This window comes from Rhipicephalus sanguineus, chromosome 1 (assembly GCF_013339695.2).
Source record: "Rhipicephalus sanguineus isolate Rsan-2018 chromosome 1, BIME_Rsan_1.4, whole genome shotgun sequence".
Lineage (NCBI taxonomy): Eukaryota > Metazoa > Arthropoda > Arachnida > Ixodida > Ixodidae > Rhipicephalus > Rhipicephalus sanguineus.
This window is the reverse complement of record NC_051176.1, coordinates 190092606-190107336: the sequence shown is the minus strand read 5'-3', so window position 1 is coordinate 190107336 and position 14731 is coordinate 190092606. Positions and strand designations below refer to the sequence as shown.

At 42.1% G+C, this 14731-nt stretch overlaps 1 protein-coding gene across 2 annotated transcripts in view; it reads right to left on the bottom strand.

Annotated features, from left to right (window-relative positions):
- Positions 1-14731, bottom strand: part of LOC119404190 (calcium-binding mitochondrial carrier protein SCaMC-1-B) — an 84083-nt gene that overhangs the window by 21437 nt on the left and 47915 nt on the right. For both annotated transcript variants that reach the window (XR_005186219.2, XM_037670768.2), the window contains one exon: positions 8975-9122. Coding sequence is in view for 1 of the 2 variants with exons in the window: in XM_037670768.2 (XP_037526696.1) it covers positions 8975-9122 (148 nt within the window). In the remaining variant the exon portion in view is untranslated. The remainder of the gene's footprint in view (positions 1-8974; positions 9123-14731) is intronic.

Genomic DNA, 14731 nt, shown 5'->3' with positions numbered 1-14731 from the left:
TCGAGCTAGAGGGCCGAAATTTACAGCTGCGCCTTCAAGTCACAGAAAAGGAGGGCCATAGCGGAGAGGCAAGCCAGCGACGCTTGGAGATAGAAGAACGGACGCTGCAACTGCGCCTGAGAGTAGCTGAGACCGGTGTTGGAGAGCCTACCGTGGCTGACTCTGGTATCCAAAGGAGCGCTTCTGCGGTAGTCAACCCGCATAATTTTATACCAGTTTTTAACGAGGACCGAGACGATCTTGATGCCTACCTGAAGAGATTTGAGAGGGTGGCCATCGGTCAAGACTGGCCACGAGAAAAGTGGGCAACCGCTCTTAGCTTGTGCCTAAGCGGAGAGGCTCTGAAAGTATTTGGGCGATTGTCGCCTGACGATTCTCTATCGTACGACAAGGTCAAGTTGGCTTTGCTCCAGCGTTTTTGCTTCACGGCTGAAGGCTACCGGGAGAAGTTCCAGCAGACCAAGCCTGAAGACGGTGAAACTGGAAGGCAGTATGCCACAAGACTCCAAAGATTTTTTGACCGATGGATAGAAATGTCCCATATAGGGAGGGACTTCGATTCTGTCCGTGACTTGATTGTGGCCGAGCAATTCATGGTCAACTGCAACAGTCAGCTGGCGCTCTTCTTACGGGAGAAGAACTGCAAGACTCTGGAAGCCAAGGCAGACGCGGCTGATATTTTCATGGAGGCAAAGCGACTGAAGAACTTGTTAACAGTTCGGGATAAGTGTGAAGATACAAGTGTCAAGGCTGAAGGGAGTTCCTCGAGCCCAAGAGCAGAGGTGCAATGTTTTGTTTGTGGCCGTACGGGGCACAAGGCTTCTGATTGTCGTACTAAGCCGAAGCAATTATATTGCACATACTGCCGTAAGTCGGGACATGACTTTAAGGATTGTGTGAGAAGGAACAACACGTCAAGGTCAGCTACCTCTTGTTTGCTGTTACCTAACGACGAGACTATTCCAGAACAACCCACGGACGATGGCAATGAGTCAAAACAAGATGACTATGTCATTGGCACGGTGAAGACGCAACCGCTGGGTAATACTTGTCACATGCCAGTGTTACCAGGCGAAGTCAATGGACAAATGGTACGGGTCCTAAGGGACACCGGCAGTAACATTTTGGTTGTACGCCAATCATTAGTACCAGATAAAGCGTTCACTGGCAATACGGCTACTTTGTGGCTGGCTGATGGAAGCACTATTGTAGTCCCTGAGGCTGAGGTGCACATCAGATCTCCCTACTTTTCCGGGACGGCCATTGTCAAGTGTATGGCATCGCCACTATATGATGTCATAGTAGGTAATATACCTGGGTCACGTGATGCCAATGACCCTAACGACTGCTGGCAACTTCCTTCTCGAGATGAACCCAGCAAAAGAGAGGTTCGTTCTGCGGCCGAAGATAACCGGCCAAGTTCGTTTATGGTTGGAGTAACAGGCACCAAGAGCGCGCGAAGATTCGCAACTGCTAAATTCCCTGGGCAAATATCTCAGAAGTCTCCGAAGAGGTACTACGACCACCGCAGCAAGCAAGGAGAACTGAAAGTTGGTGATCAGGCTCTGATTCTGCTTCCAACAAGCAATAATAAGTTACTAATGCACTGGAAAGGGCCGTTTACCGTAACAGGGAAGAAAAGCGACTATGACTATTGGCTGGACCTAGGACACTGCAGAAAGCTCTTTCATGTCAATATGCTCAAGAAATATGAAGAGCGCCGCCAAGAAGAGCTTCCCCAAACGTCCTCTTTTGTCGTCGTGGAGGAAGAGGAGTCTGAGAAACTGTTACCTAGCTTCAGGGTCCAAGACAGCTGTGGTATTGACACACGCAGGAATGCGATAGTATGCTCCACCCGGTGTCGTATGCCAGTCGCCAAATTCAACCTCGCGAAAAGAGATACTCCTCAGTCTAGCGGCAATGCCTGGCGTTGGTTTGGGCGATCGAGAAATATCATGCCTTTCTCTATGGAACAAATGCGTCGTGCAAACCAATCACCAGCCACTGCAGTATCCCTTAAGAACTAAGCACCTGAACAGCAGGATATTACGGGGAAGCCTTGCATTGCAAGAATATTCATTCCGGGTCGAACACATTAAGGGCTCTGAAAATGTTGGGGCGGATTATATGAGCCGGCTGTGAGCTCGTAGTAGGTCCCTAAACACAAGCTGACTACTGTGTTTGCTTTTTCTTTGTTTGTTAGGGATGTTCTGGGTATGGACGACATTTAGTGATTTGTCGCGCACTGAACTGCAGTTTATTTTTCTTCGAAAAACAAACTCTTTCAAAAGGGGGACTCTTGTTATGAGTGAAGTGCACGAGTGTGGTGCTTCCGATGGTTGGAGCAGCAAGAACGACGAGGACGACGTACAACGTGCTACTTGCGCGAGCGCGCCGGACATCGGAGCATGAAAAAAAAAAAAAAAAAAAAAAAAAAAAACCCGCAAAATAAGAAAACTGCCAAGAGCCACTGCGCCGAAAAGGAAAAAGAAGAAGAGCTGTGCTGGCGGTTCGAGTAACGTGGCTAGGGTGCAGAATGCGAGCTTGTCGGGCGCTTGTACCCGGGCTCTGAAGGCGTCCACCTAGCCGGCGCAGGCCTTCACGTGGACCTGGCGACCATTCTACCGGCGTGGCTTTTGCTGAGGCCCCGGCTTGGCGTGGTTGTGGTTCTCGGACGGGAGACAGCGCCGACGATGACGGCATCCACCGGGAGCGGAAGTGAGTCGTCAGGCTGAGGGCCCGAGCTTGGAGACTTCCACCACCGCGTCCTCCTACTTGACTGTTGGTGTGTCCAACCCGTTGGTGAGCCGTACCGCTCTGTTTCCACATCAGGACTCTCCTGACGACGTTAGCATGTGGACTTGCACGATTCTAGGCTTTTGATAAGATTCCCTTGTTTAAGGAGAACTCTATGTACTTGTGGTCAGGCCGACCCTTGTCAGTTTACCTCTTGTACATTCTAGTGTTACCCTTTCGTTTATTTTTTTTTTTGTGTGTGAAAATATATTTTCGTTTGTCTGAAACTCAAACGCTCACCTCCGTCTCTTATTCGAGAGTAGTATTGCACAACTCATTCTAGTCGGTTTATTAAACGAACCTGTCACAATGATATATTACAGAAATTTTTGCATATTTTCTTACAGTCACATGAAAAATGTGAGAATGTGAACAAAGTTGTTTCAATCAATCAATTGATCACATAAAAACGATTTGCTGTAAAGCCTCAATGTAAGTTCAGCATACTGCCACATAAACATGAGTATACACACGAGTATCAAAGTGCTATCTTTTTGTCATTCCGAAAATAACTGCACCGACATGACGAAAAATGTTGTTTTGAGACAACAGAGTTCAACGTAACCAACTTAATAACTTCAATTCAATGTTTTTCACTCTGCCAACATTTTGTAACTTATTTATTCAGTCTTGGTTAACAGCTTAAACACTGTCGCCAGACGGCTTTTTCTTTCACCTAGAAAGAGAGAAACTTAATGCTGTTTGTCGATTTACGATGAAAGAAAGCTACAAAACAGCGTCCGAAAAAGGGGGCATGTCGCTGCTCACTTTGCTTTCAGATTGCTTTTTTAGTTTGATAAAAATCCCACAAGATGAACATGAAAAGATACGGAAAACAATATACTTTTACATTTAGAAAAAAAAAAATTTTAATGCTTTTTCCAAATTTTCGCTTACCCTGTCCCCTGGAATATTGTGAACACATCTTTCAAGTAAAATATGGAACTTTAGCGCTGTCTTGAAAATGGCAGCTTTACTATCTGAATAGTATTCGGTTTGTATTCGTATTCGATTTGGTGTTATCACTATTCAACTCATATTTGATTCGGTTCTAAAATTCACTATTCGCATACCACTTGTTAAATGTAGATATTTTCATCATAAAACAGCACACACACACAATGTACAAAAGAAGTGGTTATAACCATCATTTCAGCAGCAAGTTTAGTGTTTTGCCATTTCTGATTGCTGACAAATTTTTGTGCTGATTGAGATGTTGTATCGATACTGGCAATATTGTACCTCATATTGAAAAGGTTTTAGAACAGGCTAGTGGGATGTTCATGATACCGATGTAACAGCACAAAACTAGACATGGCCAAAGGACAGACAAGGACGAGCATCGACTTCCAAATGATTTCTGTTCATTATTCAAAGATACAACATATAGTACGAGGAGTATTCAAAAAGTAAGGGCCGTTTGCTAATATTTAAATATTTACGCATCATAATAATGATTTATTTGTGCAGAGCCATCTGTTAATTCTTCGCGAAGGTCCTGAAGTTATTGTTTTGACTCAGTAGTCGTCTGCTTTTCGGGGAATGCAAACGACAATGTCTGCGAAAATCGTTGCTCCCGCCTGCCGTGACGTGCGAGCTGTAATTCGATTTTTGCAGACAAAAGGATCATCAGCTTCTCAAAATTGTGGGGAGTTATATCTAGATTATGTACCTGAAGTGATGAGTGAAGTAAAGGTCAGAAAATGCTGTTGAGGCTTCACAAATGGCCACACAAATGTCACACGACGAAGAGCAGAGTGGCAGGCCCAAAATCCACACCAATGAAACTGTTCAACAAGCGAACCGGGAATTGCGATTAGATCGATGACTGCCAGTTAATGGTCTGTCGCATGAATGTCCTCTTGTTGGTCGCACTGTAATTTTAACGATTGTAACTGAGGAGCTCGGATATCACAAAGTGTGTGCAAGGTGGGTACCAAAAATGCTTACCGACCAGCTAAAACAGCAAAGAATTCCTAGGCAGCGAACTCCTATGCATAGGGACTAAAAAACTGATGCAGCAATATGAAAAGTGCTCAGAAGTTAAAGGCGATTATGCAGAAAAGAAGTAGGTTTGTACTAAACTAAACCCGCCAATAAAAACTTTTACTAACGAATATTTATTTTTCGGGGACCAAATGGCCCTCACTTTTTGAATAACCCTCGTATATGTTCAAACGCGAAAACAAGGAACCAAGAAGCACAAGGTAAGATAACCAGCACCTAGATCAGTGATGAGCCCATGCCGAATCACACATCAGTTGGTGCGCAGCATGCTACGCATCTCAGAAAGAACAGCTCTTTTTGGGAGAGATTAACACAGTAAAACCTCGTTAATCCAAAGTCATTGGGACTGTGAAAAATCTTCGAATTAAGTGGGTTTTCGAATTAATCAAACATATAAAAAGCGGAATGCAAGGAACTTTGAATTATTGAAAGTAATCAGAGGTGGTTGTTTGCTGTGCCTGCTAGTTTACGTAGTGTTGCCAGATGCCGACGACTAAACAAGCGAATATAATCACCACAAAAGAAGCCCAAAAAAGCGGCGGCACCCTGTGAATAAGCCCAAAGCAAGCGGAAGTTCAAAAAAATGTTCTCATTCTTGAAAACTATTTTATAGTGTGAAAAAATACTACAAGCACATATGGAAGGTGAAAAAGTTTATATTACTTTTTTCGTTATTGTTTATTCACTTCACATAATAAAAATAGGCGCTTGAATGACTGAAAACACTGAAGGTTGTTTCTTGCACTTCAGAACTGCCCACTACACAGGGCACGGTGACCGGCGTCGCGTAAGAGATGCTACTCAACCATAGAAGCCTGTGCACGGTTTCTATGGTTGGGTATTGTTCTTGTTATGTTTTCTGTAGAGTACGTGATTAAAAGTCGTAAAAACATTAACACAACATGCCGTAGTCAGTGCATGCGGTCCGCTGCGTTCTCTTCTGCTGGCCTCCACGTTGGCAGGATGTTGCTCACTACATTTATTTCACCTGTTTATAGCTGCCCGAAACTTGTTCTGCAAGTTAAAACGATTCCTCAAGCTACAACCAAAATGTATGTTTGTGCTCGTAAACTGCCGATGGTTTAGTCATTGGCCTAGATGTAGGAATGTACGTACGTACGTGAAGTATCAGTGTTGCCGGTCATCGCCGAGAATTCTTTAGCACCGTGAGGCTGAATAGATTTTTTTGTATCACCACTTCTAGCTCGCAGCCTTGCTGATAACCCAAACAAATGCAAACAAAACGGCGGCATAAAACTAAAGCGTTTGATAAAGCTATACAAATTCAAGGCTCTTGGTCGTCGGAACAGTAATTTGGCTACTCCGATAAAGCATCTTTAATTTTATCTCGGCTAATACAAACAAGAATTGACAGTATAATTTAGAATGTTCGTATACACTTCTCTCAGCGCAAGAGCAGAATACTCGGACGAAATAAGATCGCCAACAGTATTGCGGTGGCACAGTGTGATGTGTTCCGTTCCGTTGGTTTCGAAATCGCCTCGACACGTGCACCGCGCATCCCACGTGGTTTTCGAGTCGGTTTTCTGGTTTTCGAACTGTTCGAGCTGGTTTTTGAACTGTTCACATGTAAAGAGAGAAGAATCTTCCCAGTCAAAATCACCGACTTCCCACTTCGCGAGGCTTCACTGAAAGGGAAGCCTTGCGGGAAGTCTGTGATCGGAAAGTCGGCAAAGCTTCACTCCCAGCTGTAGCGCCTTTATAAATGTTGTCAGGAGGAAAACAAGGGCCTAGGAGCGCTAGATTTTGCCGCTTAGGGGGGGGGGGGGTTCGTATATTTTGACTGAAGCCATGTATTTGACGACAAATACACGTGTTGGGCACTAAAATCATAATATTTCCTGAAACAGCGCGAGTAAGCCGACAAAAACGTGACAAGCGACTCTAAGAATTTCGAAGCGACTCAGCCAAAAAAGAAGCGCAAATCCACTTATAATAAGCGGAACTGGCAACACTGAGTTTACGGCTCCAAGGGTTATGTTTTCTAGCAAAACCCTGTCCCAATTTTGCCGCTAAGCCGGGGAAACGACGGGCCTCGCTGCTGCCAGTGCAAGAAAACAAAGGGAAAAAAAAAACGATCTCGTGGTCAACTGAAATGCGCGCCAGCGGAAAAGAAGATGTGCTTCACTGCAACACAGTGGTGACACGCGGGCAGCATGTCGCCTGCTCCTCGCAGTGTCAGCGTGTCATGATGCGACCATTCGCCCATTCTTTTTGGTAAAATAAAGAATTTAATAATGAGCAGGGTGACTGAATGCTCGCTGTGTTCTGGCTGGAAAACAAGATCACTGAAGTTTTCGAACCAAGTTTTCGATGTAGGCATTGCAGGCAAGTATTCTTACAAGTGGTACAAGTGCGCAAACTGCCGGAGCAACCGCCAATCGGACGTTTGCATACATCGCGAATTCTGTCAGACCATCCTCTATTAATTTCTCTATTTTCCCAGAAAGAATGGGTAAATCATGACGCGCTGACTTTGAGAGAAGTATGCGTCCTGCTGCCCGCGTGTCACCGCTGTGTTGCAGTGAAGCACGTCTTCTTTGCCACAGGCGCACATTTCAGCTGACCACGAGACCGCCGTTTTGTTTCCTTGCGCCGCAGCAGCGAGGCTGAGGTGCTTCACCTGTATTGTTAGTATCCCTACATTGCATTGCCTTGTGGCTCCGAAGGGCCATCGTTTCTGCGGCTTTGCGGCGAAATCAGGATCGGAAATTGGCACATGGCACCCAAAGTTTTCGAATTAACCGGGCTGGTACTGACCGCCGCTTCAAATTATCCACTCAAATTTACATTGCACAATACGGGACCACAGAAATCCTTTGAATTATGCGGGATTTCGAAATAACAGAGTTAGAATTAATGAGGTTTGACTGCAGAAGGCTTACTAACAGCTTATCCTTGTTTTATAGCTCCAGCTTCTATAATGATCCCAGTTAGTTCATTGGTGTGCCTGCCAATAGTCACAGTATTTTGGAACATAGACAAAAAGTGTAGAAAGGCAAGAAAGATTTCTTGGAGCTGCACTGCTCCGAGTGCAGCTGTTCCAGGATACTATGATTATTGACAGGCACACCAATGAACACTGACTGGGATCGTCATACACAGCAGATGATCCTGCAAGTCGATGATCAGCGGTTAGTAAACCTTCCATTAACCTCTCCCAAAAAGAACTGTCCTTTCTGGGATAAGCGGCAAGCTGAGCATGAATTTAATGTGCGATTTGGCAAGCTATCATCACTGCTAAGTTAGATGCTCTTGATCTCACCCTGTGCCTCTCAGTTCGTTGTTTTCACATATATATGTTGTATCTCTGAATAATACAAAAAGTTGGAAGTCCGCACCTGCCCTTGTCTTTTGTCTACCTGTAGTTTCAAGCTGTTACACGGTATCATATTTTGAGCCTTTTTGTAGGATGATGTGGTAAGGTTTAGTTTGACATTTTACGTAATATTTCTGAGGAACACCAGAAAAAAGGCAGTTTCTACAATGCAAAAAAATGTGTTTGTAGCACACGTAGCTTGTGAGATAGAACACAAGCTTTTATGAGATACTATAGGAAACTGAGGTGAAAACATTTTTTAGAGTATTTTAGAATATTTTCTCCTTTAAACTTTCCCCATCAGTAATGCAACATTGTAAAAAGTAAAAGTAGAAAAACAACACCAACCACTGAAGAAAATTAAAAAAAGTTGTTTCAGTTCCCCTGAAGGGAGCCTTGTTCATAACAATGGTGTCCTTTTTTCTGCTTTTGCGATGTTACTTTATGACTGGACGGGCTTCCATCAAATTCTCGACTTCAATATTGCAAGTACCAACTTCTCCACAAACTAGTTATTGCACCGTAATATGTTTTCGGAAAATATCTAAAGCAGAGTTCTTTAGCTTCCCCTACTGATATACAGCCCGTTGTTGCTATCCTGACAGTGTAATCATTCAAAAGTCTTTTACTAGAGCCTTCCAAAAAGGCCAATTTGATAGCCAATGAATCAAGCCTGGGTTTGTGACATAAAAATAGGAAAGCTGCCAGATGAGTCTAAGGTAATGCACATGACAACACAGCTGCATTAGGTACATGATAAAATCAGCATTGAGTAATGCACTTAGAGTAGGTATTTTTCGGAAGCATCCTTTTGAGCACGGCAATGCCCACCTTGTGCTTGCAGCCTTGTCCTTACAAGGGCCAATGGATAACTGGCAATTTGCCCACAGGAGCTGCTCACAGTGCCACAGCCTAGAAGCACAAGGATGCCAGGATCATCTGTCAGGTCATGCCGGCGTAAGTACAGCTTCTTGAGTGTCTGCAGTAAAAAACGAATTTATTTAGAAAAAAAGAGGGGGATACTGATAGTTTCAAAAATGCAAGTGCATAAACTGTACGCTTTCCATAACTGCAACATATCTCAGAAAATAAAGTAAGAGCTTGCCAAAATTCCAGGAACTACTTTACAATGCTCCTATCATTGAAATGACTGAAGAAGCAGATGGCTATTCTCAAATTTTCATTCTGCAAAACAATCAATTAACCTGTAAAATGCATAGCACTAATCAACATGGAAGCACCATAACAGAATAAAAATAGGCAAAAATAGGCAGCTGATGCCTCAAATTATGCAAATACCCTGCTACGCTCCCTTTGGCCTTCCTCCACTGAGTTAAAGCACTTACTACCTCCTGTTAATTAGTGTAAGCAGGCTCTTACATAAAAACTAACAAAGTTTTGTCTTTTTCTTGTTAGAACCAATTCATCACCAAAATTTGTGCCAAAAAACAAAATGGCATGTAAGGTTTAATACTTGTCTATAATAACAAACACTCAAACCCAGGTATATAGTGATTTCCTTTAAACAAGGAAGGAAAATTCCAACAGCTTTGTAACTTCTCAATAGATGAAGTCATGTTCATTCATGCACAACAAGCATTTGGAGATATGGCAAACCAGACATCAACACAAAACACTCAAACTCAAATGATGTAGTTATTTACCTAGACAGCTAACAATTAGTGTTATTCTAAAATTAGCTAGAATACTTGAAAGGTAGTTTCTAAATGTGTCATGAAATTCTCAATTCATTTTTTTGTACGGTAATCAAGTTATGATGAAAGGGAAAGGCATTGGTCCTGGGCTCGATCCCCAGACCAGAAGGAATTTTCTTCAACTAAGAAGCTTTCCTTTCAGAGAAATTCGTATGGATTTCTTTGTGGCTTCATGCTACTAACAGGTGTTTGTCAATCATCCCTTTTATAATCCTTCCGCAACCTTACGGGATTCCGCGGAACTCATCTGCCAGTAACCAAGATACACTGAATATGGGCAGCGTCACAAAATTGTTTTATCGAATGTTCCTAACCCTAGTGTAATAATTATGACATAGATTGAAAGAAATTAATGTGAACAAAAAAGCACTTTGTCAGTGGGATCTGAACCCACAACCTTCAAGTTACGTGGGTGCTTTTCCATTCACTGTAATTCCTTTCAATCTGTGTCATAACTATTACACAGCATTAACAATAACAAATAATGTCCCCTATGCTTTCCTTGGCTTAACACTTTCCTGTCCACAGGAAAATAAGCAGTTTTTGGGTGGTCTAGCAAACAATTTTTTTTACTCCTACACCAAATGCTTTATATTACAATGTATAGTATCAATTTGTAGCAAAAGGATTGTGCTTCCTAACGGTATTATTCACAAGCAAACATTTATTAATGACTTTTTGAAGAAAATACTTAATAAAAAAATTTGTAACAAAAACGAGAAAACTCCGTAAAAACATCGATGCTGCTTTGCACCAATGCAACCTAAAAAAAATTTCCAAATATACATTTTAAAGAAGAAGGCTGTATACAACATTACTGCAAATATGAACTATCTGTACAAGTTAATTTTATACAAAAGAAAATGTTAGCCATAGTGGCTATCAGTGCCACCGCACAAAGCAGTTGCATGATGTGGTGAAGCACGAGTTTGCGGAGCATGTCTCGCAGAAAACGTTTGTTCTTTGTTCAACTTTCCATTCTTAATAGCACATTTTGCAGTTCTTGTATGTTTGTAGCTTCTGGGGCTTGTGCTGTTGATCCTTAGGGGCACTTGTAGCGGGAACAGCCGCAGGAGCCTTGGGACCTGGATGTTGTTGCTCATCAAGTCCTAGGAGCTGCTCCATTAGTTCTAGCCTGAACGCAAACTGATCGAAGCGCGAACCTCTTGATGATTCAGGCTACCACCGTCACAAAATTCTGATGCAGACTCATCGGAATCCGTTGCGCCGTTTCCAAGGGGCAGCGAGCACGATTGAAAGGCGCTTTAAAAATCCCCCTGCGGCGAAAAAAGGAAACACCAAAGCGAAACTAGAAAAAGAGTTCTCCTTTTATGCGCTGGATAGCGCTAGCTGTCCCTAAGTGCTCCGAACGCAATAAAATTTCAATTGAAACCATCAACAACGTACTGCCGATGAGTATAGGCGCAGACAGGAAAGTGTTAAATGTCTGTTGGATTCATTTGGTTATGGTAATCATAACACAATGTATAGGCATACACCACTTATATATACACATGAAACTTCTGAGCATTTATTTGTACCTTTTTACATAGTAAGTCCATTAGCCAAATTATACAGGCAATAGCATGCCAATGTACACGCAGCAGAATCAACAATGTTCAACTCACCACACCAGAATAAGAAGTGAATAAGGTTAGCCCTTGAGAGAAACCCAAGCCTATGCCATTTGCCGCTCATGTCTCATGAATGGAGGCGTATTTGGGAAAACGGGAAGATACCCCCTAAAATAGTCCCAACGGAGCTCCTCCTCATGCGCAGTGAACTCTTGTGTGTTTGACCCACTCCCAGGTTCAAGAGATAAAAACACCTTCATGGCCCCGTGTATCCCCACCATCAGGTGGTGCCAACAGGGGAAAGCTGGCACTATTTTGGCTTGACCCGAGTCCCCGTGGGGAAGCAGGCTTACAGAAAACGCAAGTGCCACAAGTTGAAAACACCTTATCAGGGGGTGCAAGAATCCCCGCAAGCTGAAGTTTTCAGAATGTCATGCCAAAGAACCATATGATGCCAACCAGCACAAGTGGAAATGACCTGCCCCACTATGTGACAGCATTCAGCAAGGTTTGCAATGCAATATGATGTGGTGTTGCGCAGTCAAAGTTACCAGATGCTGCCGAGCTAATAAGCAAATAATCATCCCTAAAGAGGGTCCAAAAAGCAGCGAGACTTTTGCGATGAAGCCCAGAAGAAGCAGAAGTTTAATAAATATTTTCATTCTTGAAAAATATTTTTTAATTACAGTAGACCCTCAGTAAACAGAAATCTCTTAAACAGAACTGCTGCTTAAACGAAATAACTGCCCCTATATGATTGGTTTCATATTTGGATTCTGCACCCCTGCTCCGCTCTCAGTAAACGGAACTCCTGTTAACGGAACACATTTTCCTGGTTCGTTCAGGTTCCGTTTAATGAGAGTCTACTATATAATATCAAATGTCGCTACAACACGAAGGGAACGTAAAAATATAACGTTTATTATTTTACACAGCAAAATTATGTGCAACTGTGAATGAATCCACATATTTACTTTTTAACATAGTCTCCAGGATAGTCTCCACTCTGTTCATTGCATGTTTGCCAGAGCATGAATAACGTTACTTGTTGACCCCCTTACTTATTTTTGATAACGCACTGCTACACAAAGTCGTTGATAAACATGCTATTTGTGAACAACCAACATTCTATTGGTGAACGTGATGAGCACTAAAATAAGTATATTTGCAAGAAAAGCGTGAATAAGCCCAAGAAATGTGACAAGTGACTGCAAAATTCTACAAGCTACTTGGTGAAAAAAGAAGCACAAATTGGCTTATTATAAGTGGAACTGGCAACTTTGTGTACAGTTGACAACAAATGTTATTCTCAGCCTTGGATGCATGGCTGTTTACAGTATGTACTGACATGCCACGGACACAGCATACAGCAGTAAGGAGTGGTATGATGCATATTACTGTGCTTTTATAAACCCGAAGACCGCTGTGCCCCTACAGCTACAAGGCAAAACTAGTCAACACTCAACAGCAAGGGACAGCACTACCAGATGTTCTAACTAGATGTCACAGGAATTATGCTAGCCAAGATGTATTTTAATATTGAAAAAAATAAAGTTTAATAAGCTAAATATTCATTTCCTTTCTTAAACAACAACTCAAAACAAAAGTCTTAAATGACATTGGGAAATGACATTAACAGCATTTAAAGCAACCTAGCTCCTGTGTAATGTGTTCTTCTGTAATAAAAGGAAAGTCCACAGACTTTAAAAAATTAACAAGTGACATAGCATATCCATGTAGCAAGCAGCAAAAGCGTTGGTCTGAAATGTAAACTTTGTAACTTAGTACACAGTGAATCTCGTGCACATTCAAAGCTAGCACTTTGTGTTTAACAGGGAATAAAAATGCACATTGAAAGCTGCTCACACACTGTGGCAGGAACGTGGCTGCTAATCCCTGATGCGATGAGCTGGCCCTGCATTTGACAAGTTCTGATCTTGATGGCACTACAATCCCTGGTGTGCAGACATGCTATCATGCTGTATTTAAAGTTCTCCAGGCTTAATTTTTATTGAAGAAAGGAGCACGCAAAACTTAGGCTGCTTTAAATGCAGTTGTCACTCATTTTTCAACACACTCCACAATTTTCGCAGTGATGCCTCATTGATAATGTAAACGAACTGAAAGCTATTGAATTAAGCTAAGTTCATTTCAATTTCGTAGAATCAAGGAAAAAAAGGATAGAATAAACAACATCTATCAAAATAAAATGGGTGCGACTTATGTAAACCTAGCCACATTTTAAATTCTTGGAAATAATTAGATGGGACAACCAGTGCATGGAAAAAAAAAAGCACTGAATCTGGAAATTTGCGTTACAAGGTAAGTTTCATTGAATTATCACAAAATGCCCACGTCAACCTAATCATTGAGGTCCTTTAAAACATACAGGTTTCTATGTGTTCAACTGTCTAAACGAGCACAATAAAACAATGTTTTATTACTGAAAATATTATTCTGTTACTGCTTGCAACCATTTATGACTACACTTTCTTTCATGCCAATGCTTTGTGGAACTCCAAGCATAGCAATACTTTAATCATAAACATATGCCCTTAGTAATACATATATGAAGAACAGTTGTCATGAAGTCTTAAATTCTCCTATTTGAAGTATAAGTACACATACTGGGCTGGAAAGGTAGGAATAAGGTACATCTATAAAGAAGCTGACAAAAAGGGCCATATAATACCTATGCCACATATATTGGTAGCATGTATGCACGCAAAAATAGCAACAGTAGTCCCCAGAGGCATGAGCAAAGCTTGTTCTTCAGCTGGCACCCTTCCTGCTACCATGTTGTCCTGTCAGCATCACAATCAGGACAGACTAGTAGTACAATCAACTAAAGAGAGACAAACCTACCTGCCAGAACCCATGGGAAACAAATGGTATACACAGTATTATCAAACCTTGTTTTATGCATTTATCATGGTAGTAAATACAGTGATGCTCAGATTACCACTATCAAAAGTGGTGCTACAGGGTAAGGACACAGCCATGACATGAGGAAAAGCAATGTGCAAAGGTGAATGGAAAAACGATTAATGCAGAAAAACAGGTTGCTGAGAATTTAGGAGTACAATGCCATGGCTGTTACAATTACTATAACATTAACTGAAGCTATACCAGTAGCAGCCACTAACAGTTTTTAATGCAAGCACATGGTGCATACGAGTCATGGGCCTGCCATCAGGAGCCCTCTTACAGTTACAGTACAAAGTAGCTTGTTACAATTAGACTGAAGATGTATTATACTTTTGTATCCATTACTGTAAGAATAGCAAACAACTGCTTGC